Source organism: Lichenostomus cassidix, chromosome 2 (genome assembly GCF_008360975.1).
Source record: "Lichenostomus cassidix isolate B80296 chromosome 2, HeHo_3.0, whole genome shotgun sequence".
Taxonomy (NCBI): Eukaryota; Metazoa; Chordata; class Aves; order Passeriformes; family Meliphagidae; genus Lichenostomus; species Lichenostomus cassidix.
The window spans coordinates 133,687,073-133,714,273 of NC_139482.1; the positions used below are offsets into that span (position 1 = coordinate 133,687,073).

Below are 27,201 nucleotides of genomic sequence, written 5' to 3' on the forward strand. Positions count from 1 at the left end.
TCACAGAAGTCTTATAAAGTCAGTATAAAAAGCAAATGCTTTCTGCTTTAGTAAAAAAGACAAGGTTAGCCAGACCTTTATATTAGCAATCAACACCAGAAAATTCACTTAGTCAATATTTTAAAAAGTACATTCTAAGAAAACATAAAACATAAAGAAATGAATAATACTTGGTATTCAATGTTTTCCCCAAAGGGTGAGGGCATTAGGATTATTTACAAGCTCTTTACTTTCCCTGATATTTTACAAACATTCCACTCATCACAGATTTAGATCTTGCCAGTTATGTTTGACTTTCCCTCAACACAAATTTGTCTAGTACGTCTCCAGTGCGTTTAAAAGGATGAAGCTTAATTTGGCTCTGAGCTCTAGTGCACTTATTGTACTACAACAATGAGCAGATGAACCACAGGGTGAAACAATAATTCTAGGTATTTGGGTTTTTCTCCCTGAATTGGCATTGCCCAAGAGTTAGGAGAAAATGATACTGGGAAGGTGGCACTACTTGACACCAGAATCAGATCTCAATCAAAACCCAGAATTGGTCCTGAAGCAATGAGTTCTTGTTCTGAGCTTCAGTTCAAGCCATACAGGTCCAGACTAGTCTGGCTTGAGACAGCAAGTCTGCACAGCAGCAGGCCAGCTGAGGAGCTCACCTAGCTCCCAGGAGCAGGAGACATTTTACTGCTTGCACTTATTTGTTAAGTACTCTCTGATTCAGATTGGTAGGACTGAACCTTTAAAATAAACTTTGAAAAACTACTAGGAAACAGTTTCCCTCCCTCAGCAAAGATGGGAATTCAGGGTAGAGTTCCTCTTGGTTGTTCTTGAAGACAAAGGAAAGGAAACTAAGAATAAAAAGAAACTCATTAGTGATTAAAAGTCAAAGAACATAATCAGGACTACATGTCCAGTCTTTCCACTTGCTTACAGCCTGGAAATTCTGAAGATCCAGGAAAGAAAGGGAAAAGCTGCTCAGATTTACACGATAGGCAGGAAAAGTAAATTTGTGCCCATATAAGCAGAAATCTACTGTTCTGCAGACAGAACAGTATACAATGGAATTGAAAAAGCAACAAATAAGCAATAGGAAGTAAATAATGAGTAAATAAGAGTAAGAGAAATACTGTATTTATATATTAAATTTTGAGGACTTCTGATGAATTTTTTATGAAATTCTGAATTCACTATGAGGAACAGAGAAGCACTCATTTCGAAACTAGCAATTTCCATAGCTGATGTATTTAAGAAGAACAACCCATTTTAAAAAACAGGTTGCAACTCTTACCTCCTATCTAACATGGATGTTAGAAACACTGCATCTTTTTCTTGTGATATTTTAGCAGTGGCAACTTGGAATCTCACCTCACAGGTGGTGAGGGAGAATTCTTAGGCATGTTTTGTTTTTCATCGTTCTTACTGTGTGACATGACTATCTGCAGTCCCTTGAAACAAAAGTAAGGTATATTGTGTGCAAATGGTAGATCTAAAAATATTACATAAACAACTGCAGGAAGTCTTTGAAAAGACTTTGAAAAGTAATTTCAAATTTACATCAGAAATTCTTGCAATGATTAGATCACCTGAAATTCTTTCAGATATATACAGCTTAACTGTCTTCATACCATGTTTAAAGAGTTTAACCAAAAAACCTAGGATAATTCTAAATAAATAACAAAAACATTAAAATTGCATAGTTCTGCAACACACAAAATTAGATATTAAAAATCCTAAAAAACCAAGGCAATCATAAATCCATGGGAAAAAGTTGCATGCTAAATATCACTAAAAGTGTAAGAAATAGTTTCTGATGCAATCCTTACATATTAAGCACCTATCCTTAAACTTTCTATTTCTTTATTTACTTTTATTAGAACAAGTGAGAGTTCAGCAGAACTCCCAAAATTTAATATTAGCTAGTTTTTTTCAGTATTTTTTTCTGTTAGAGTCATTATAGATCACTCAGTCCCTTATGTAAAGCAGTCTTTCAATAAAACAGCTAAGAAGTCATATCTAGCTTTGTTGGTGAGTAATACTTACTTTGTCTGTAAATGAACAAATAAGAGAACAGCTTACTGCAGACATGAACAACTGTCATTAGGAGATGTAGAGAACCATCTCAACTACCTCAGTGTGCATCTCCTGAATATCCTATGCGTTAAGAGCAAATTTCACCATTGCCATAGTACTAAAAATTTGAGCACAGATCTCCATGACCGGAATCCATAAACATGAGTAATGGCCTAATATTCTTAAGCACTAAAAAGAGAGAACCAGGAGTTCTGAAGTAGGATTTAAAAGATTCAGTGTGATGAATGGAGAGGAACACATCAAAGCTTGCCTTTGGGAAATACTTTAAAGGGGTGCCTCCAAATTCCCACCTCCATTTTGTCTCTGCAGGCTAAAATGTCATTTGTCCAGCCTGCTCATTCCTCATGGCAGAAGGGAATCCCAGATTCTGATCCCTTCTCAAAGGAAGGGTTGTTAATTTTGATGGAAATAGTTATAGAAAACAAATGGTTGCATGGGCATCAGAATCCTGTGCCCAGAGACTCCTTTTCTGAGCTCTCTTCTCACTGGGTTTCCATTTTTTCCTACATTTCATAGGAATGGAATGGACCTACATCTTAGTCCTTCTAACCTACAGATCACCACTTAGGTATGTCCTGCATGTTCAGCAAGGGACAGACATTGTTTTTAAAACCCATGTGATTGACATTACTTTGCTCTCTAGTTTGTAAATGTTTGAGGTTGAGGAAGCATTTAACTTGCATCTTCCATCTGATTCACAGTTGCATCTAAATTTTAGATAGCTTCAGTTTCTGAAACAAAACCCACTTTTAAATATGCTGAAGTTGGTATAGTTTTATGAAACACTGTGTTTGTCAAATAATTCCATTCACAATGAAATTTAGGTGATTAAGTCTCTTTGTGAACCAAAGCTGGACTGCAACCATTTAGGAGGACCCAGTATGAGATTATATTTAGAATACTCTTAATTCTAGACATTAAGTGCAGTAATACTAAATAAGAAATAAAAGAAAACAAAACAATTTAAACCACCCTCAAAAACAGAGAGCAGCTTCATTTTAAGTTCAGGTTAGGGTTTTTTCCCTCAAAAATGCTTTGATTAATTATTCAGGAATCTAAAAATTTTTTTTTTCAATTAATAAGACATCATGTCTACATTAAATATCGTTAGTTTCTTAGAAGGCATGCCAATGTGCCTTTTCCTGAACATATTGCAAAATCTCATCAAGTCTCCTAATGGTAACAGTTGTCCATGAATAGCAAAAGCACCTCTGTTATAAAGACATCTTACAAATATTCAATGATAGATAATGTGCTGTGAACAGGAGAAAAAAATCTAAATAGTCACTCTAGAGAAATACTGCTTTCACTGAGGCTGAAGATAAAATGTCTGCCAAAAGCCTGCTAAAGGTGGAACTAAATATAATGTGGTAACTGGGATTCCTAATGCTGGTGTGTTACCCATATAGCCTAACCTTTTCATCATTTAGTACTCCCACTAAAGGATAAAGGGAAGCAACCCCTGTGTGTGCTAATTTTTAAAATCAGTGGAAAGATCATCTCCTTGTTGGAGATGGAGCATGAGGCATCTGTGGTGACCAGGGAGATCCCTGTGAGTTTGAAATCTGCTGGATTGTAGAGCAGAAGGCATCTTAATTAGTGCCTTTGTCCAGATTACAGGTAGATTGCCTGGGCACCCATCTGCATCCTCTTTCTTTGTTAGGAAATATAACTTCTTCTTAAACATAAAGTTTTTTTTCTTTGAAAGTGGGAGGGGGCAATATTTAGATTTCATTATGGTAGTGAATACTCTCCTTATGAAAACAAACTAAATTAAATCAACCCACTTTTTTTTTTCATGAATCAAGATTAATTAGCTAGCAAGAATGTAACACCAGATGAGGTAAACAATCATTACAAGTAAAGTAAAAGCTACTCTAAAAGAAAGGAAAATACTTTGGAGAAATTGAAGAAAAAATATAGGGTGGAAGATGACAAAAACTTAGTCCCCACTACTCACAACATTTTGAACACTTGCTAAGTTATTTAATCGAGTTGCAAGAACAATTCACCACCTTTATGGCTTCCTGTCCTTGAATGAATGACTGATGTAAAAGTACCAAAGAGAAGCAGAAAGTGCATGTCACTGTTGGTGTCTGATTGGAGAAAACCAGAAATAGCAACCACAAAACCTACAACACTAATTTTTCCCCAGTCTTATTTTTAGTACAAACTTGAGAATCAGTGTACACGGTAAATTCATGGACTTTTTATTTAACTTTATTATATTCCTAATAGAGTTTGTAACTGCAAACAGTAGGCATGATGGCTCTGCAAAATGTTGAAAACCTGAATAATGCAGTAAGTAACTCTGACAACTTGAACAGATTTTTAATTTGGCTCTTAATATTCTTGCTGCCTGCACATGAAAATAATTTCCTTCTGCGTTTCCTTTAGAAAAGTGTAAGACAAAATAAGCTCTGTATTTCTCCTCAGTTGCTCTGTAGAAATGACTCACTGCTATAATTATTAAGTCTGACATCACTGCAGCTCCTTGCCCATTCTCCTGTTGAGACAAGTGAAATGTGCCAGCCGATAAAATACTAATTCAATGTATCCAGAGTAAGAACACATATCTTCTAATTTTAAAGATAAAATGCCAATAGAAAATACAGCAATAAATGGATATGATCAGTTTTCCTTTGGAATTGTTTCAGTATAACCTGTCTAAGGGACAACAAATGCTATATAGGAGAGTGATCCTTCCCTGGAATGGCACACTGTTAAAAGAAAAACTTGTTTGTTCTCTAAGAGCCTACAGTAATTTTAGCTTATATTTGAACTGCACACCTGACAGGTCAAAGGAGAAAAATATGTTTATTCTGGACAGTGAACAAGAAAACAACCCAGCCACAAATACGAAACACATCTACACATTACAGCAAACTATAAAATAGTCTAGTAAGCCTGGATCTTGTACTGATTGTGAGTTTATAGGTATAATGCAACAACTTTGCTTTTTCCATAATAAATTGTATTAAATTGACTAAAGCACTGTACTCATTGAGAACAGGTATACTGGGTAGGGATAATTAAAAGACATCAGGATCTACTGTTAGAGAAATTTTTCCTAACATAGACCACACTGCCTGTCATACTGCTGTGAGCAGACAAATGGTGATTTGTCACGGTTTACAAAAAGTGTTTAAAAATATGTTTATTCTGGACAGCGAACAGGCAAACATATGCTTCTACTAGTTGAAATACATGCTACAGAAGCCACAAAAAGTCACTGTGGCAGTGTGAGCTGCTAGGTTTGCAGCTGATGTCAGTAACATTGTGGTGATGGAGAGGAAACATACGGTAACATTGGGTTTTACTGCTAACAGAAACATATTTAAGGCTACTATCACAACGATGTGTTGAACAGAAATAATTCCCTCTACTCTAATCTCTCACCAAACATAGCACAGAAGAGATACATTAATCTGCTACCACCATTTTCTGTTAAAACTATTTTTCAACACAATACTTATTAAAACAAAAGCACCGCCAATGTTTTTTTCTCATGAAAATCTGAAGTGAAACTTTTCAGTTATCAGATTTATTACATTTTTCATTAAAAGAAAATTAAAATCTTGCTACAGAAAAAAAATTCACTCTCTCACCAGCTATATAAACACTAAGATTTCCTGTTGCTGCAGAAACTACCACTTTTGTCCTGATTCATGGCTCTATAAAACAGAACAGGTTAATTTATAAAATATAGGTGCTGAATTAATTTCAACCTTGAAATAACTAGAGATGATCAATGTTTCACACAGATATATAAACACTGAACATATGGTAAATGATAATGCAAATTATTTTCATATCACTGAAGACTGATGAACTTCTTAAAAAATAAAATACAAAATTAGAACTTATCTGAACTTTTTTCCCAGCATATGGGCAAAATCAAGGTTAGAGAAATTTGCTTAATTCAAAATGTAACCTAAAATGAAAAAATATTTTGCTCCCTACTCAAACATACTTCCCAGGTTTGGCTGAAGCCAACAGCAGAAATGCCAAAATTTATTCTTAAGGGACTCTTTCAGCACAGAAATACAGGGACTCTACAGAGAAATTAATATTTTAAACATTTTTGAGGCTTATATAAGTAATCAGACCTTCTGATACTTATCTTTACTGAATTGCTGAAACTTATGGTGTTTGTATATCTTTATTTAAGGCTCTTGTTGTTGTTGTACAGATATTGAAGTTAGTGGAAAAGTTCAGTGAACATTTGTTGGAAATTTGATTTATCTTCAAATTGATTAATCATGTTTAAAAATCGAGTAAAAGAAACCCACACAACTACAGTAAAATTTAAACTCAATACTTCTTCCAAAATATGCTTGGAAGTTCCAAAAGTCTCATAAATACAGTTTGTTGAAATTCATGCAGATATATTGTAATGGTGGATTTCATAAATCTATGCTTTAGTTGTACTGAGGGTGACATTAATTACAGACTGTCATCCATGTAGGTTATACATTATCCTAATTAACTGTTTTAGATAAAATGGAAATAGAAAACTTCATGTATCAGCATCCTGTTCATGCTTACTTTTGCCCTGATGGCTACTGTAGCGATCCTGGTTCTTGTTAACACACAGTGTCATTGAAATATCATTTACAGGCCATGGTAAAATATTTATCACACTGTTCACTTAATTTAAAGTATTTAATCATAAGTAACCATAAAAGTTACAAATATCATAGATAGACTTTTGTTAAAAATTTATATAAATCTTCCTGAGATAAGCTGGTGTTCAGAAATTAATGTGTCTAAAGAGTCTAGAGTCAATGTGGGTGGGGAGGGGTGTGCTAGGGTTTGGATTTGGGTTCCTTGTTGGGTTTTTGGCTTCCTTTTCTCTTTGTAAAGAGTGTGCTGGAATCATGCCTGAAATTAGCTATAGTTGTGGTCTAAGAAGGTTAAGTACCCTAAGTCCATCTTTACTGTTGAATTATGCTAATTAAAACTTTGCTATGTGGCATATTGTTGTTTTCAATGAGAAGAACTCTGTGAAGATGACATTTAAATGTATCATTTCTAATTACAGAGATACAAAAGAATACATACATATTTGCACGCCTAGTTCTTGAGGTTCCATAGGTTATAGAGTTATTTTATTTTCTAAATAAACAAACACTATTAGAAACTTTCTGGGTTGACACAGTTTTTTATTTTACTTGGATATTGGATCCTCACTGTTTTCTTAATTGAGACGATTCAATTGAATGTTTACACATTTCTGCAGAGAACTGCAGTCTACCTGCAACAAGCCACTATCCCAAGGATTCAGAGTACATTTCAGGGAAGAAATTGAAGTTGTCGTTTAATTGATATTGACCCCTCCTTAATATTAGGCTATTTCCCTAAAGTTCCATGCTTATGATAATATCTCAGGTCAAAAACCAGGCGGTGAGAAAACTAAGCCTCAAGAATGCCTGTCCTGCAGCAGGAACACATCCAGAGTCATATATAATGACACAAAATACTGAGTTTTCTATGAGAGCAAGTGATAAGATGAGTGAGGAGCAGAAAAATAAGAGCAAACCTAAGGACTGGCACGGAGATGATGTCTTTAGATCCCAAAGATTTTTCATAAACCAAATCGAGGAAGTTTCCTTCAAAAAAAACTGTTCCAAAAATGTCAGAGGTTGAAGTATATGCTGAAATGAGTCAGCTGTCATGATTCCCTTTAGGGAAATATTTACCCTTCTGTTTAGTGAAAGTAGGATGCTGTTGTTCTGTTCAAGAATCATGCCCCCTTCACACTGGCTTATATGGCTTGAAGTTGTGTGTAGAATCCAAGGCTGTTGGCTAAAACACCAATGAGAGGCACACTAGCTAACTGACTGAAATATGACTACTGAACTGATTTTCTAAAATCAAATTGGATGTTGAATAAGGTGCAACATGTATTCACCATTAAGAAATTATTTAAATGCTGAATTGGACAAAATATCTAGACTGAATAACATTTTTCCTCGTGTTTCCACGGGCACAATAGTCAGTTGAAACTGTGGAAGGTAGCCTTCAAATATCATAGATTTACAGAAAAAATTATGTTGAAAAGACCTTTAAGATCATTGAGTTCAATCACTAACCCAGCACTCCCAAGTTCCCACTAAACCATGCTGCTAAGCACCACATCTACACAGGTTAGAATACCTCCAGGGATGGTGACTCAACCACTTCCCTGGGCAGCCTGTTCTAGTGCTGGACAACTCTTTCTGAGAAAGAAACTTTCCTAATATCCAGCCTAGAAGTCTCTTCATGCAGCTTGAAGCTTTTTCCTCTTGTCACTTGTTACCTGGGAGGAGAGACTGACTCCACCTGGCTACAGTCTCTTCTCAGGTAGTTTTAGGGAGCAATAAATTCCACCCCAAGCCTCTTTTTCTCCAGGCTAAACACCCCCAGCTCCCTCAGCTATTCCCCACAAGAGCTGTGCTCCTGATGCTTCCCCAGTTCCACTGCCATTGTCAGGACATGCTTTAGCAATCTCTGGGAGATTTGGGGTTTTTTTCCCCTTGTGAAGAGCTTGGATGTAAGGAAATGAAACATTATTGATAAAGGTGGAAATAGTCTGCAATTAATTTTTCATCAATCTGTTTTCATTATTTATACTTTATTGTGTGCTAACAGTGCAATCTTCTTTTACAATTGTGCCCCTTTAGGCATTTGCAGATTCTGTTTTAGAAAGTTTCCCAGTGTTAATGACCTAATGACCCTATCAAATCTTACTATGGCATTATTATAATACAGATGGAATGGAATGAGTTTGCAGCTGCCAACAGACTACAATTTAAAGAAATAACTTAATGAATAACACATTAAAATAAATATTTTGGGTTCTGCATGAGATTTTCAAGATTTATGTTGGGATTCACATCAAGAAATGTGTGCTTCCCACTGCATGAATCCCAGAGGAAAATGAAAGGATATTTTGGGGGATATTATTTTCAAAGCAAAATGTTAATCAGAATTTTTATTCTCCTAACTGTGATGGAAATTGTTTAGTCCTGATGGATAAGACAGGTCACAGTTTATGAATTTCTACTAAAAAGATTAAAGGGCTTTATCTGGTGTCTGTGTACTCAACTCATGACATCCGAGAATAGCAAGAGATGTTGAAGAATCACTTTTGGGATGTGATAGGAAAAGCAATAATTTCCAAATATGGAAACAATATAAGGTAGTATTAATGACAACATAATTGTTATGCTCTCTTTCTGACCCCAATATTTTAATTTTTTTTTACGGTTTGATGTTACCTTAGAGTGTGCAATCATAATGAAACAAGAGTGACTTGACCTTCTGTGAGACTTCTGGTGGTCCTGCCTCAACAAAATACTTACTATGTGCTTAAAAGAAAAAAAGTACCTGGGCACATTGCTGAATGAAGGTCTAAGTCCATGTCAAAACCAAATTTAAATAATAGAGGAGTGGAAGGAGAAGAAAAAAAGGTGGGGAACAGAAAGCCAAGGCTTCTCTTATCCATATAGTATCATTCTCACCAGCAATAGTAGTTTTCTGATTAAAGATTTATGATATTGAAAACGGAATGTAGAACAAAAGTGCTCATATACACAAGCATGTCCCACCTTCAGTCTGAATAGTGTGCAGCAGGTCTGTCTTGATCCCTGTACTCATTAGTGGCTGTGTTGTACGACATGCTACACTTATCCTCTGGCTTTTACCTCCATTATCACATTAAGGTTAGGCTTTCATTATAAAGGCAAGTATCCAGGAAAAGGTAACAAATTTTATAAGTGACTGACGCACAGAGAGTTTCTGTGAAATGTTTATAGCTATTTGAAAAATAAATATTGGCTTCACTGTTTCCTTGGGTTTCTTAATGCAAAATTAAGTTTAAAAAATGCCAAAATGAGTAATGTGGCAATAAGACCTTGTTAGAAAAATATAAACAGACTATTAAAACATATTTCAACTCCCTTGGCGTCATTTGTGGCCAATAAACAGTCATCTATGAGTGAAAGGTTAACTGACTGTCACCCATTTATGATCCAAGTTCTTTCCTGGTGCCACACTGACCAGGCTAACAGGGATCAGCATGTTTTACATGCTTTTTTCCCCCTAAAAATCCAGGTCATGACCTAATAAGAGCTGTGATTCACAGTAATGACTCCTTTGGTTCAAAAGGCACTGAGAGTGGTGCAAAGAGGTTTTACTTCAGTGCAACTGAATTATAATGTTAAATAAAAGAAAACAAAACACGACAGTGCACATGCACTTGGGTCAAGTGTGTTGAGCCGTTCCAGCACCAATTTAAAATTGAAAACACTTCAGCATCTAGGATCTGATGAAACAGAAGACAGGAGATGAGACTCTGTGTGGTACCAGGCACTTTTCTTTCTTTTTCTAGTTAGGCTTTCATTGTTATTGAGTACTTTTTTCTGGCAGAGTTTTGCAGATCAACCAAACAATAAAATGTGCACTGTATTGGATATCACAGTAATTCTGTGCTCTGATGTTCAAAGTTATCTGTTTGAAGGTTTATCTAAATTAGCAGCTCTTTAGACATGGTGTGTACCTCTACTTTGTGGTCTAAGTCATCCACTGCATTGCTGCTGTTGACCAAATATTGAATAATATCACTTTTTATTGCCTTTACTTTAGAGACAGAGACAGAGACAGAGACAGAGACAGAGACAGAGACAGAGACAGAGACAGGGACAGAGACAGAGAAAAATCAAGTTTCCATTTGATAGAGAAACAAACCTCAAAACACAAACCCAAGACAAAAAGAAACTTAAGGACTGATGCAATAAATGACTATGGAAAAATCTGGGATTATCCCTTTGCCAGATTCTCTCCAGGCCCCACAGGTACACTTTACTTTTTGACTCATGCAAGAAGCAAACTCACAGAAAATACCACACAACTTTGCTGGTATTTGCTGTAAATATAGCAAATCAGTGCATAAAGTGTTCTAAGGATCGGGTTCTAGAAACCTTGCCAGTATAGCTGTTAATGATAAAAGGAGGGGAAAAAAAGCCCTGGCATTGGTTGGCTGGGAAGTTGGTAGCAGATTTCAGAGACTTTAACCATGTCCATTTTAGATTAAATAGGGGTCACTCTAAGAATTTCTGCTTGTGATTTGCAGGCAGATGAAAGCTTGCTCTGGCAGTTCTCTGAGCAGACATGAGCTCATTCTGCCCACACTCCATCCTGGCTGGAAGATGAACTGTCGCAATAAGCGCGACACTGAACCTACTCATGGCCAGGGTATTTCAGCTGGGGCTCAGTGCCTCACTGACAGCTCTACCAAGCTTCTGTTCAGCTCAGAGTGGGCAGAGAGTCAACAGCTCTGGGGGCACAGACAGCACACCCTGTACAGGGGGGCCTCCAGGTCCCATTCTTCTTTGCTTTTGCATTGTGGAGAATCTAAGTTTGAATGTTTGGCTCATGGTGAAAATTGTAGACATTTCAGAAAACTTACCAAGCAGTTGTTTGGGTTTTTTTTTGTTTGATTGTTTGTTTTTTTTAATTTTGTAGATATTGTCACTAATACTAAATTAATTCATTATAATCTTGTAAGCACTTAGTGGTCAGCTTCCCTATGATGGAGATCTTGGTCACCCACAGGAAGAATATAATTTTTCTCACTGAAATCAAGGACACATCCCATTCCTTGTACCCAGATTTTCTACTTCTCTGGACTGGCATTTGGAAGTGTCAGATTTTTTTTCAGTTTTGATCAATGTTATGAGTAGAATAACGTCCAGGTTAAATATTTTGAGCTGGACCTGAATTTGATCCTGAATATGTACTGCACTTTCCAACTTGCACAGATAATAGTGAAGAGAATGATACAATCAGGGAATGTTCATTAAAGAAGCTATTCCAATACAGATATGTTTTATAATCATGAATTTTACCATGAGATTTTTTCCTTGTCCTGCATTTTGTTTTTCCATTAGTCTTTCTGTTTGCATAGTTAAGATAGATATTGCAGCATTATGCTGCAATACTAACATTTCTGCAAATCAGTGATTAGTGAATATTAATGAAACTCTAGATGTTCACACTGTGATGCTGTATCTATCTGTAACTTTGGACGAGTCCTTACATATATCCATTACACTTTGTACACAAATTTTCACTATGCTAATCTACATTCTGATAATTATTAAAAATTGCAGAGAGTTTTAACATTGACGTTATACAAGAATTAAGCAGATTCAAACAGTGAAAAAGTTAAAAGGGCACACAAATATTAATTAAGAAAATTATTGTAACAATAAACGTTAGTTATTATATTATTTATTTTTTATAGAAATTGAGTCAACTATCACATCACTTATTTCCCAGTGATGGATAGTCTGAATTTAAAACCACATGAACTTGGAGATTTCTAAAAATTCTACACAGAGCAGTTTTGGCATAAAAAAAATTCCTCATGGGTGGTGAATATCCAGAAGTGTCTCAGCTGAACAAGATCCTTTCTTTCAGGAGCTGTTTCATGTCAAAGCTCAGTGGAGATGAAGAAATAATGCTACAGGCTTCTATATTAAAATCTACACTAATAAAAACAACAGTAGTTTTAAGCTCTTTGTTGATGCTTTCACAGAAGTAAATAAAAGAAATGTAGCTCTTCTTGGTGTTATTACTGGTAGGAGTGGGAGCTCTCACCTTGAGGACAGTGAAGTCCATTACGTAGAGAATTTTATAAATTTCATTAAAATACATTTTTGACATTCTTTAACAACGTAAATGTAGAGGTGGCATAAAGCAACAAAGGCCTAAAAGAGCACAACATTGTGCAATACTGACAATGTTGATAGTAAAGATAATAAAAACAAGAGGAAAGAAATACTTTTAAATTGAAGAAGCAAAAAAAAAGGTAAATACCTCATTAAAGTCTGTGCAGATTTCTCTTAGGTGCCACAACATGCTCTGTCTAGCCCTGTTAGCTGGAACAGATCTTGTGAAATCTCCACTGAGCTACAATATGGAACAGGTAAGATCTCTACTGAGTTTCCATTGATATCTTTTCTGCTAATACTTACATTCATTAAAGAGTTCTCTCAGACCTCAGACTCGTGTGCCTGTGCAGTAGCCCTCAGCAAGGATTTCATAACACTCTTACTGTCTACAATTACATTGTTCTCACACAAATTTACTTTTTAAAAAGATTCTTCACCAGGTAATAAGTGGCTGAGCTACTAGTGGCTGTTGCTCTTTACTCTTCATATAACAGTGTACTGCTCTGAGTGACTACCCACCACACAGGAGTTAAGGTTTTTATGGACTCAGCAAGAGAAAGGTTTAAAACCACAAAACTTCCCTCAGGATGCCATAACCAGCAACATGTGTTCTGCGGCCAATAAATTGTTCAAGACTCACTGAGCCTCAAAAGGAGTACAAATTTAAGTGTGTAGCAGAATAGTACCCACTGCTCCATAATATAATTGGGTAATTTAATAAAAACATATTTAATTCAAAGTAAGACATGGAGCATGGAGCATAATCTTAAAAATCCCTCTCCCCACTTCATTGACAAGTGACCTGGTGCCTATTCATTCACTGAACAGTGAATTCTTCCCTGCACAGTGTCAGAGATTCATGGACGAGCCTGTTCCCTGGCAGCACAGATTGCTGCTTTCTCTTGGGAAGCAATAACTATGGTCTGGATACCCTCTGGCAAATGAATGCATTAACCCAAGGCCTTTCATTTCTTTCTTGAGTAAGACAAGACATTGTCTCCTACCTTCAGGCTGTGGGCTGTGAACTGTCAGGGGATATAAATGGATGCCTTGCTATTTTCAGAATTTCCTAATGGTTAACTCTAGGCAGCTCTCTGCTCTGCATGTTGCCTGATTTGGCTCCTGTCTAAGGAGCTTATCTCTCCCCAGGCATGCACAGAGAATCGAGTGTCTCAGATAGGGTCCTGCAGTCTGTTCCTAGGGCTCAACAGCTTTAATGTTCACACTAAAAAATCTTTATCTCACCTACCTGTAGGAAAACATGTCTGCCTTGTGAATAATAACGAAAATTCACTAAATCCTGGATGGTATCTAAGAGCAGAAAATTGTTACAAATATTCTTTTTTTCATTGCCTCAAGTTTGAATTGATGCTTATTTTATTATATATAAGCTTTATGGGAAAATAAGACACTTTTGTTCTTGCTCATATATTTTCCATTTAATAAAAAACAAGTTTAGGAGTCTGGAGGAGGAGATAATGACATGCCCACTATGTTCCATAGAGATAGCTGTGGTGGAACATATTGGACAACAAGCTTCTTTCCAGTTAAGTGGTTGAAAAGCCCTAAAATGCCAAAGGAAAGAAAAGCTTCTAGAAACATAAGAACACAATTAAACTGAATTATTGAAAGTTCCTCACTAATATCCTATAAAAAACCTCTGGAAGGTATGTTCTGCAGGCATGTAAAACTGAATATATGGAGAATTATCCAGTTTTAATGAAGGAAATATATCAATTTAGAGAAGGTAATTGAAAATTAAACAGTTAAGGGAAAAGGATAGAGAAAATCAAGACTGAAGAAGTCATCAGTTGCTTTGAAGACATTGGCAGATAACTTGGAAGATATCTAATAATGAAAATAGATGACAGATATCTACCTATTACTGGTGAATAAGTGGATACACCAAAATGGTTAGGCCATTGTTACATCAAATTCTGAATGTGTCATACACTGGAAACTTTGCTTTCCTCCATGAAAAGAAGGCTGCTGTAATACTAACAGTAAAGCTTGTATAGCAGCACTTTTCTAAAATCTTAAGAAAATTATTTCCTAGTATTTATGAAACACTGCTGTTGATTTCCCCTCATGTCCTAGATATGGCTCATTAAGGAGTTTTAGCATTAATTGTGACTAAAATAAAATATTTAAAAACAGATAATGTCTGACAAATTTTATAATTTCTGAGCTGCCTTTGCATACATGAATCCTTTACAGCATTTAGTATAATAATATAATAGAATCCTATAATCATAGAACAGTTTGGGTTGGAAGGAACCTTGAAGGTCATCTAGTCAAAGCTTCCATCCCACTGAACAGGACATGTTTGGCTTTCTGGGCAGCAAGTGCATATTTTTGGATCATGTCCATCCTATCATCCACCAGCATCCACAAGTTCTTCTCTCCAGGGCTGCTCTTGATCTGTTCATCTCCCAGGCTGTTGTGATTCTGGGTGTTGCCCTGATCCAGGGGCAGCACCTTGCTCTTGGTGTTTTTAAACCTCATGAAATTCCCATGGGACCACTTTTCAAATTTGTCCAGGTCCCTCTAGATAGCATTTGTCCTTTGAGTGTGTTAGATCTCTATTTTATCCTGCTATTAATTGTAGAGCGGTATAAACTGGCTACCTATTACCTGGCTTAAGAAGTCATCCTCCATGCACTCCAGGAGTCTCCTGGCCTTGTCTGCAGCTCACTATGACATTTTTCAGCAGCAGGACAAGAGCCTGAAGTGCAATGCTTCCCACAGCTGAAGCAAGAAGGTTTTGTCAATAGGCTCCCTTTGATCACACCAACAGCCAGGCTCCCTTAGTTGCCTCAGTCTCCAGTTCATCCCCATAAGCTTTCAACCTGTTTGTGGCTGTTCTTCAGAAACAACTATTTGCAGTATATCCATTTATTGATGCAGAGGGCAATGCTGCCCCCCCTCCTTGCCTGTCCCTTCTGAACAGCCTGAGGTCACTGATAGCCACACTGGAGTCAGGGGATTCATCCCACCAAGCTTCAGTGATAGCAAGTAGGTCTCAATTTTCTAGAGCCACAGTGACTTCCAGCTCCTGTTTGTCGCCCATGTTGTGCTCACTGGGCTGGCAGCTGTGTCACCTTCTTAGAATAACCTTTGATTCCTTTGGGGTATTTCACTGGTGTTTCTCTCTTGGTTTCTGTTACTTCAGCAGCCCCTGGCTCATCTTCTTAAGACTTCAGCTGTACTGCAGTGCAGCCAGAACAACTCACTGCATTCTCATTAGGTTCCATAACAAAGAAGAGGGAAACCTCTGTTCCTGCTTCACAATAGTCACAACTATTGTATATTGAACTATAAATGATTTTAATGCAGTTAGAGGTGGGAAACGATTAGCTGTGGATGGACAGTATATGTAGGGATTTATGTGGCTAAGTCAATTTTTTTATTAATAAATTCCATAAGTATATTTACATCAACTTTCAGTCAGAGAAATTGTTATATATAATTTCTGCTTACATTTGGAGATACTGCATGAACTGCCAGTGAGTTCTAGTCACTGATATGATATAGCAACACTGGAATGGTTCCAGAAAAACCTCTGGTTAATGGACATTGGATTGAATCCTTGCACTTCCAGTATTTAGACATCATGGAAAATTATTGGACTGACAGTGTAGTTAAATAAAATGAAGTTATTTAAGCCAGATATTTATATATACATAGAGATGTTAAACTTTGTTTTCCACGTTTTCCATTTTATACCAATGTTTGTTGAAAATATTTTCAAATCATAGAAAATATGCATACCACAGATATCATTCTGTCTGTTAATAGGATCTTGCATGGATATTTCCTCTGAAGCAGAATTGTAAATTGACTTTCAAGCTTCCAAAGAAAAGTGAATTATTATAGGCTCTTTGCATTTTTCCACCATGACTACTTTTTAAATTATTCTGTATTTTTCATATTCATCAAGATAAATACTGGGGTCTGGGCACAGAACTGGGTCCCAAGAGGATCTGTGTTTATTTTTTCACTTTGCTACAGATTTCCTATATGTCTTCCACTGTACTTTTCCTCCCCCATTTGAGAAAAGACCAAATAGACCACTTGAAGGTTTACTGTAATACAAATCACACAGAAGAAGCTAATCAGATGGATCACAAAACTTACAAGGCAGACTGATTCCTTGTTTTACCTAAAAAACTCAAGTGACACAAGAAAAAAATATGTTACTTACAGCAAGTGCATCACTGAAAAGCCTGGGTAATAACAAAGAACCACACCAATATTTAAAAATGAAATTTTGTACACCAAGGAAATGAAGATGGCCTATTTGTGTCCTACTTCTGAAACAGCAATACTATGTGGAATATGATTTTTAATTAAAGATACATAAAACCATCTGTGCCCATAAGAGTTGTACACTCAAATAATAGTTATTTTACTATTAGAGAATTTTCAGAAGTACAATTTAAAAAACTGAACAGGTGAATAGATTTCCCCCTATAGAAAGATGTGAGTATTTTTCCAAGAAATTCCATCATTAGTTTAACAATGGTGATCAAATAAATCAATAGCCTCCACATTAAAAAAAAAATCTAAAATTTATGTCAAGGCTTCTGGCAGCAGACTATCTACCTGATTTGACTAAGAAAACAGAGATAAATAATACTATTGCTGAAATTAAAAATAGAAACTTTTAATCAAACAAGAGCTAAAAGTCCAATACTCAATGAATTGAAAACTCTCTGCTACCAGGTCCCTTAGAGTTTAACAATTCTTGGTTCAACAATTGATATGGTTTCCCTAAGGAAAGCCTGGAGAGACAGTGTTTTGGAGAGCTTGGAAACTGTTACATAGATTTGCAGGAATTGGAAGATCATGACAGCAGTTCGAAGTGACTTGAATAATTTGAATGACCACCTCTCCTGTTTGCCACAAATTTCACCAACTTGTTGCCTCTGAGGACCCACACATCTGACTCTTTCCTACATGACTATTATTCTCCTGTCAATGGGTCTCTTGTGTGTTCCACCGCTAATGGTTCTATGCTCTCTTTCACTTTCTCATAAGATTTTATGATCACCTTCTCATGCTCATTCCAATATCAAGTCTCTTCTTAATGCTAACTACCAAAGGCCAGCCACTACCTTAAGTCCATGACTGACTCACAGAAGTTAGGATATTCTCTGGCCATCATCAGCTTCTGCCCATGCCTACATCAATCCCAAAGTCTTGCTCACTTGAGCAGCACTGTCTCATCATTTAATCATATTTCTCCATGGATAGGACCATAGTTAATGAATTATTGCAGCAATAGCAAACTTATGTAACTAAAAGAGTAACGAAACACTGAAATATATTGTCATAGGGAGGTGAGTGTCTATTAAATGTCTCTAATGGTTCTGAAGTACAAAAAGCTCATCCAGTTAAAAAGTGTAAAATCCCTATTTCTCACCCGATGCTTTGCTTGGAAGTGCTTCTCCTGTATCATGAGCAGAAAAAACAGATGTATCTGCAGGCTGAAATTACTACTGTTCAAAATTCAGCACCAATGTATCTGTTTTCATAAACTAATGTGTAGGAGTATGGATTGTAGTGCTTGAAATCCCAGCACATGGTTACTTTTCCTGTTTAATTCTGGAAGATCTGAGGACATGGGTCAGAGCAACAGTGTACTGTAGCTGTACAGCTCCTAAGAACATCAAACAGTGTCAAGTGGGCTAGGCAGAGTCTACACAGGAAAAGAAGAGAGGTTGTGTGTCTTTTAGGATTCTCTTTCAACTCATGTTTTTGTAGTTCTATAAATAATTTTAATTAAATTAAGAAACACTGTACTAAATGGGAGATCTCAAGATCTGGCCCTTCTAACTCCATGGAGATTTTACTTGCCAGAGTGTAAGTTGCAAAGAGACCGACAGAGATATTTTCATCATATTTACAGAAACTCTCTGTGTAATCATCTCATGTAGATAAGAAACCCAAAGATGTTTCAAAAGAAATAAATCACTTAGATACTCTTATTAAAGATTTCACGTGGTGCAACACTGATTTTCCTGTTTCAGTTATCATTTATCATTATACTTTTAATGATCCAGTATCCATCTTCTCATCTCAACCTTCTTCCCAGTCATCATCTGGGATAAATAGATTTTAGTCAGATTTCCCAGAAAACCTTTTGGAGCTGTCTCATTTTGAAAGAGAAACTAGTATATTTGAACTTACATGTGTTCAGCATTACTCTTTTTTAATAATAGATTCTGTAGACTAATAAAAAGTAGTAAAGAAAATACAAACAGCCCAGAGAAAAAACAGAACCCTTCTGAAATCACCAACTGGGAGTTATCCAGGCTGAATTGAACTTTGTGTAATGTTGGGGCTGGATTTTGGAAGAACAACATGAAAATGATTTTTGATATTTTATCGAGCAGATTTTATCACTACTTCTCTATTTTCTCTTTTTCCCTTTCCTTTCCTTTCCTTTCCTTTCCTTTCCTTTCCTTTCCTTTCCTTTCTTTCTTTTTTATTTTCTTTTTTATTTTCTTTTTTTTCTTTCTTTTTTATTTTCTTTTGTAACTGTTTTCAAGCATAAGACTTGGAACCTTATTTTTTTTCATGTGTTCCAAATGTACAAAGTACTACCATTAACAAAATTAAAGACGTTCCACTTCTTTAGCTTTTCTTTTAATTTCAGTGCCTTTTCTCTATTTCCAATTTTCTTGATCCACTTCCCAGACCAGCATAGAAATTTGTCTCTAAACAGGTTACTATAACTTAGTAAACTCCTCTTTATTGAAACTAATGTGAGTCTAGCCAGTCTAAAAATACTTATTTTTTGCTAACAGAAATAACATTTAATGGGGTCATTATAAGAAAAGAGCTTCCAAAAATAAGAGAGCATCTATTTTGTTTGGCAAAATTATTTTAAATAACAGTAACTAGTGCTTTGAAAAGGTATGCTGTTCTGTGTTGGAGGTATTGAAAGCAAACATGGCAAATGCCCGAAAGTTGTGAAGGAAAGGCATTGGGAGCAGGAGTTTGGGAATTGCGGTTTTCAACTTCAGAGGATTCATTTAAATCCTTAATGGCAGCTCCTTAGATAAAGGGAAAACAGCATTCTCTGAAGGGTGGCCAGCTGTTTAGCACTCAATAATTAGGTATTTATTCAGCCAGCCTTTTGGAGGTGCTTCTATCTCAGATAGTGATGCTGGCAAGCAAAATAAAGAGATTTTATGTCATAGGATGCATTCCTGTAAAAATTTCTAAAAAAAGCCTAACATAATTTTGGTTTGCAAAATATCTGTTGGGCATATCTTTTTCTGGACTAGGCACTAGTGCCTTTGCCAAGCATAAAAAAAAATTTAGATTTGTATGTGGCTTACATGTCGTTATTTCCAAAACTGTCACCATGTTACTCAGCTGTGTTCTTCAAATTTTCAAATATATTTGAGTAAAAATAATTGAGGAATTAAAAATCCAAAGGGCCAACAGAGATGGACTTTTTTACTTCTTTATGTTTTCCTCTTTGCTTATTTCAGAAAAATATGAATGAAACTGATTCCCCATTTCCTCAACAGAGGAGCTTCAGTTGCACCATAAGGAGGCCACACAGTGTGAGCAGATCCCATTTTGACCTTCATTTTTACTGTGGAATAGGACAACAACCAAAAGTGCAGTCAAGAGCGTACAGTGAAATTCCCTTTGATTTTTGTGGAAAAGTGACTTGGACATGGGTAGCAGAATTTATGCTAATTATTCAATGTCTTAATCTTTGAGACCTGTATGCCTTCTCTGATTTAATTTCCACAGATTTGTATTATATCTCTTTTTTTTCTATTGATCAGCAAGAAGAATTTACATGGATCACTTTTTACAATTTTTTCCATGTTCAGAAAATATAGTTTATATTGCAAAAGGTCTCCCTTTCTTATAATTAAAATGAGTTCCACTTCCCTTCCCTTCCCTTCCCTTCCCTTCCCTTCCCTTCCCTTCCCAGCATTTTGAAACAAAACAAGACATTCTCTTGCTATTTGGCCATGAATGAACCCAGAGGAGTCCTGAAAAAGAAATCCTCTCTAAACATAAGCTTTAACATGTTAAAATTTCAACAGCCTTCCAATTCCTTAGCAATGTACTTTGTCCCTACTCAGGTCAGAATAAAATTTAAGCAAAAAAGACTCTGTTTCTTTAGCAAATTCAGTCATTTTCATTCATCCCATGAGTAATACTCCTGCTCTTTCCTCTGATTCATCATAAACTTTTGAGCTATGTGTATTTGTCCTTCAATGTTTTTCCTCATTTCACAAGGAGTTGTCCCATCTTTTCCTTTTGAACATAATCTATGAATGTTTAGGACCCAATATCATTCACTTTTAAACTGTTCTTTTTATGTTTTGTGTAAATATTTCTGGCATCTGCTTTGAGAAATTTCCTCTACTTATATTTACTCTTTGCCTGAAACTACCTCAGAATAGGTGCTCCACCTTTCCTGATTTGGGGAAATGTCTTTCCATGGGCAGTGCCAGGCACAGCACTGCTGGCAGCAGTAGGGGACAGAGCTGTCCTGTGTGTGCAGTGGGACAGTCCTTGCTTTGTGCAGGACCAAATCGTACTGATTGCTTCTAAATGTATTTTTGCCCTTCTACACCATTCGGTGCTGCCCCCCAACACACCCCAGAGGACAGGGGCACTACTTTGTGTCCCACCTGGGCAGAGTCCTGTCAGCAGAAAGAGCAAATTGCTCTCACCTCCATTCCTCTTGGGATCTGGGGGGAGGGAGACAATCAGCATTTTTGAGAATCATGTTACATGAATTTAAAGATCTGAATACCAGCCTAGTTTCACATGCTATGACTTGAAAGTTTGGGTTTACAGTGTATCTGTTTCTCTGGTTTTTATGTTAATTAGTTGTGCTGTAATAAACAATTTGATATTTTTATGGGTTTCATGTTCTTTTCCTAGCATTGTAATGTCTGTTCAAATGAAGCAATGATTAAAAATAAATAATTGACTGCTTAGGTCACATCCACATTTCTTGCTGTTTCTTCCTTTTTTTAATATAAGTAGATTAAGGTTTTCTACATTTTTATCTTAAAACAAAGTAGGGGAGAAAAATATTATTGAGAAAAGTTTTTGTGTTTAATTTCCTCACAATAAGATCCAGCGTTCTGTTTTCCCTCCTTATTTACATAAATTTTTAGTTTGGAAATACCAGTTGGTTTAACAGCATTTTTGGTAATTTATTCCCATGTCCATTGTTTCAGTCTTATGCTTCTGAGGTAGACATCCTTCAGGCTGTAATGAAGAATCCAAATCTTTTTTCTGTTCTGTTCAATTTTGAGTTCTGATACAAAAAGTTATGCAACTTTTAGTGGTTCTGCCAGCCAACATGATTAATAGGTCCCTTTTTCTCAGAGATGTTATGTTTACTCTGTCCTTCCATCACTGAGAAATCTGATTTCTGTTTTGTTTTTACCCTCTTTATTCACTTTTGATGAAACTCAGCATCATATTATTGTCCTTTCTCATATTTAGCAAATGAACATGAACAATATTTATCACTCAGCAGAGTCAAAAGAATTTCAATAGATTCTTACCTGTAATTCTGCTTTTCATTTCCTATGTGAAATCTGTCATATTGTGAATATGCCCGGTTTCCTTCCCAGTCCATTAATTCAATTCTTAGAGAATATTGCCTCTGACTTGTAATTGCAAAGATAAATTCATTTCCCAGCCAATGTTCACCTGATGGGCTACCAAAACCCTAGAAAAAAGTTGGCAAAATAACTAGATGTAATTATTGTAATTGGTAGAGCCTTTAAACAATAATAAAACCATCACTTATTCTAACTGTACATTCTAATTATTGGTCATAGCTTTCTTTGCTTCAGTTTGACTGTCTCTAAAATGGTTTTACTAATATGTATGATTTAGAATGTCATGCAGTTCAAATGGTGTTTGAAAGGGTAGTTGAGGTTATCAGTTGGAAATCAATTTCCAGGTACATGGCATTAATAGCATGATGATGTATTTGCACATCATTCAGTGGGAATACTGGACATAGTCATATTCTATCATGCATTTCATAGTGTGCTAAACCTAGTTATCATTTAGATGATCAAGTCAAAACAGAATTCTTCTGCACATTATAAAATATTTAAAATAGTTTAAATTAGCCTAGTTAACCTGAAGTACAGTAAAGAGTACTCTAAATTTATTTTTTAAAGTAAAAAAAAACCCATCAGTAGTATATTTAAGGTACCTAGCTGTCCTCACATTTCATATATTCAGATGGTCTTATTTCCAGTTAAGCAAACTGTATAATTTTCAAACATGGAAAAAAAATAATGAAAGAAAAAGTATAATTAGTTTTCAAAACCAATTCCTAGACATATATTTTTGTTCATCTTCCAGGTTTTAAAGTTGTTTCAGTTGTAGTTAATATTTTACTACATTCAATTTAAGATTTTATTTAATGCCATTAATTTATTTACTATACATTAGAATAATTGTTCTTTTTTAAACTATTAGTTCATACCTGAGAACTCTGTGCTCCATTTTATATTTTCCATTTTTTTCTCTCTTAGCAGTAAAAATGATTTTAAACAGTAATATTTAGTTGTGAAGAACTATTCCAACATGACTGTGCTTATTCATATTTCTTAGGATAGGAAAAATGGGAACTAGAAATCTCCTGATTTGCTTACAGTGGTGTACTAGGGGTACTTTAGAAGGTCCTGTGAAAATTTCCTAGTGAAATTAAATGAAAGATTGGATTATTTCCAGAAAGTACATATTTTTAAAAGGGGTTAAAATCAAGATACTTCCTTGTGACTAAAGGTTAGGTAATGAAAAATGTGTCTGTGAGACACATTGGCAAGACATCGATCTTCCCTATATAATGTTTCAGTCACTCCTATCATGAGATGAAAGCATTGAAAGTAGAGCCCTCTCCCTTTTTTCCTTTATTGTATTGCTGTGGCTCCTGCCCTGATTAGTTGGATCTCTTGAGGATGAAGTCCTGCCTCCCCAGAGGCCATGTGGTAGCACAGGTAATACTCAGGCAATGCATAGGTATATAAGCTGCAAATTTCAAAAAAATAAATTAATTAAAAAATTTAGAAGGTTTAAAGTTTGTCCTGTCCAAAAAATAAAAATGGAGGGAATTTATTTGTTTTCCTACAGAGAATTATAGTAGAAACTACTTTACTCAGGACTAATTTTGTTTTCACTACCCTAGCTGAGCATGTGTTTGGTGACACGCTGATAGTAGAGGCTGAGAAGACATGCCACATTTGGCTATGCTGAACTGAGTACACTAACTTCTATTTTGATAAGTGTGTCTGCATTTTGGCTCAGAGACCATCAAGATACCCACGGACAAAGTGCTTCATCTGCAAGAACAGAAATTCAGTCATCTGTAGCAAGTCTCAAAGAAGTCTCAGACTGAAACATGAGAGGATACTATTAGCTAGTTTTTCCTTTCCTGCCTGTTATTTCATTATATCCTTTTTATCCAGTAGAATATTTCCTATAAAAGTCTCTGTAAATACAGGTTGTAGGTAATACTGGTGATATCCTGCTTTGGACACATCTCTCTTCCAGTGTGAGCTCCTGCTCCTCAAGCTTTCCCCTTAAGATGCTTTCTGTTATCTCTCACCTACTGCTTTGATGGCATTCACATCCATATTTGGTTCATACATTGCTCCTAAAATACAAAAGCTTGATCCTCACCTGTACAAACCCTGTCTGCAGCTGGCACACCCTTCTGTAGTTACAGTTTTCTCCCTGTTCCTTTGATCTTGTCCATCTCCTTGCCTTGTCTTTCTACTCTCTGACTGTCCTACCTGGTGCCTCCTGCTCTAGTGGCTCTGGCAGTGTCATACCAGAGCAGTCAGTGGTTTTCTCTGACATCTTTCACTACTGGTCACTGTCACTAGTCACAGAGTTAGGCAAAATACACTCTGCATTGACTACTTAACAGGAAGTTTGTCTCCCTAAAATCCAGAAAGTAGAAGAGCAGCATAGTTGTTCAGATATCATTCAAATTGGTTTTGTTTGGAGTTTACACGGTTTGTCATTCACAGAAGATTTATCATTACTATTACTATTATTATCATTGCTATCTGTCTTTCTTTAAAAGAAGATTATCAGGAAATTCTTTTTCCCTTTTTCCCAGTGCAGGAAAGCTGAGGGGACTCCCCTTCGAACTGTTGGTCTATTGAATTATATGTGTCTTATCTCATTTGGATTACAGCCTATCCAGGATGCAATACATGTAGTTTTTTTAATATTATATGATTCCTTATGTGTTCTATAGAAATTCCAGACACCATCTATAATTATTCTGAATAACAATTTTTATTCTTCACATTTTCACCTCCCTCTCCCTTTTCACATATTTTATTACACTATGATGAAAATCTATCACTAAGTGGCTTGCTCTCTTGACCAGAGGAAATGAAGCTGTAGCAATGGGGAACAAAATAAATATAAAAAAGTAATATTAAAAAATATGAGGAAATACACCACATTAGTTATGAAAAATGGAATCCTACTATCAGGGGCTACAATACTGTAATTCAGATTAGAAATGCCTAGAATAAGACTTTTCTCCTTGACAGAAGCAACTTTTTTTTTAACAAATTATTTGCTTTTATGAAAAGAAAACCAAGAAAGTAAGTGGGATATAAACCATCTCTCTGAAGCAAGGAATGTTCCAAAGGAGAAGCAGTGTACTTTATTAAACACCTAATATGGCTGGAGAGATATAAACAAACAAACAGTCACTGAAAGCTTTCATAGATCTAAACCAGAGAGGAGCAGCACATTCTGCAAAACATAGAGCTGGCAACAATTTCTTCAAGTATAATTTTATTATGCCAAACTCAACTGTTTCCAACCTGTATTTAGTCTGCAGTTTACTGCCTATATTTCAGAGCTGAAGAAAGCCTTGCGTGTATGCTGTTTTTCCCAGATACTTTGGCTGACTTAATAACTACACAGCTCTCCTTGTTTATATCTTACTTAGACTGTCTCTACTACAAGAACACTGCTGCTTTGATGGGATATGTAAGGTTTTGCGTGCAGAAGAAAATTACATGATATTAGCCAAAAAAACCCCGAAAAATGTGATTTAATTTTGTGTTTCCATTCCCAACCCTCAGGCTGGCAAAGAAAATGGTTGTGCTTGGTTCATTTTATTTACCTTCAGAATCCTTAGCTTTCAAAGTACATTTCAAAATTTTATCTTCAAATACATTTTTTTCTTTTCTCAGCTAGAACACTTAAGAAAACAAACTTGTGTAACTGTTCTGCCCACCTGTCCATATTTGTGCAATACTTTTAGAATGCTTTTGAGGTTCAGTTAAAAATCACACAAACTTGAAGTTCAGCAAGGTTTCAGAGCACTGATGCCTGTGATGAGCTGCTGCTGGGAGAAATGCTGAAGCAGAAGCTTAGCAGTTGCCTATTCCAATTGCCTACAAGCAGACACAGAGCAGCAGCCAAGTGCAGATGCTGAGCATGTATTGCCTCAGAGGTTCTTGGACATCTGGGAGAGATTGAGGGACATGTAAAGGGAACTCAAGCTTTTACCACAGAGAATCTTAGAAAATAATGGAGATTCAGGAGATTATTAGCAATGCGAAAGGGACTTCTATGTGGGACACAGGATAAAAGTCCACAGAACAGTGGACCTCAGTAATTTTGATGTTCATGAGAGAATTCAGGAACTGTTCAGTAATTAAAATTCAGTAATGAAATGTAAGCATTTTAGTTAGCAGACCATTTAGGTTTATATTGCTGCTCAAATCTGTGGGGCCCCAAGTGATAAGATGCCTGAAGCCTTGCCTAAGACCAGGCTTGTCATCTATGGACTGACACCTCAGAATTTAGGAAAAGAAGTTTGGTTTTGGGGATGCCTTAGGGCAGTGTTAAACCTTAAAAGTTAACATTAGGAGTCACCTATTGCAGACCCATAGCTGTCATTAAATATGTTTGTTTCCCAGTACTTAAATACACTGTCAACAAAAACTGGATTTTGCATCCAAATAATTATAGCAAATGCTTCCAGAATTATTTTTATTAAAGTTCTCTGCCTAAACTCAAGGAATTCTATGAGGTCCAAGTCATCCTCAGCTATCAATCTGCTAGGAAAAGAAACATCTCTATTTCATGAATGTGTTTGAAGTTAACCACATTTAAAGACCCTCTGAAACCCAGTGGGTTTTAAGCACTGTTCCCAAATTGCATTTTAATTTACTAAGAGACACTATTTTGTCATTATCTTTCTATATTTTGTTCATTATATGTTTCCAAATAGGGAGAGATTAAGCTTTACATTTTATTCAAAAAATACTCAGTTTTGCTTTTCCCTAGAAATTTCCATAATATTTTGGGATGACTGGCAAATCAGAGGCTTTAA

General features: G+C 36.0%; 1 protein-coding gene across 1 annotated transcript in view; it reads right to left on the bottom strand.

Moving 5' to 3' along the window:
* Positions 1-27,201, bottom strand: part of ANGPT1 (angiopoietin 1) — a 154,304-nt gene that overhangs the window by 14,195 nt on the left and 112,908 nt on the right. The window contains exon 7 of the mRNA XM_085053408.1: positions 22,373-22,539. Coding sequence (XP_084909534.1) covers positions 22,373-22,539 — 167 coding nt within the window. The remainder of the gene's footprint in view (positions 1-22,372; positions 22,540-27,201) is intronic.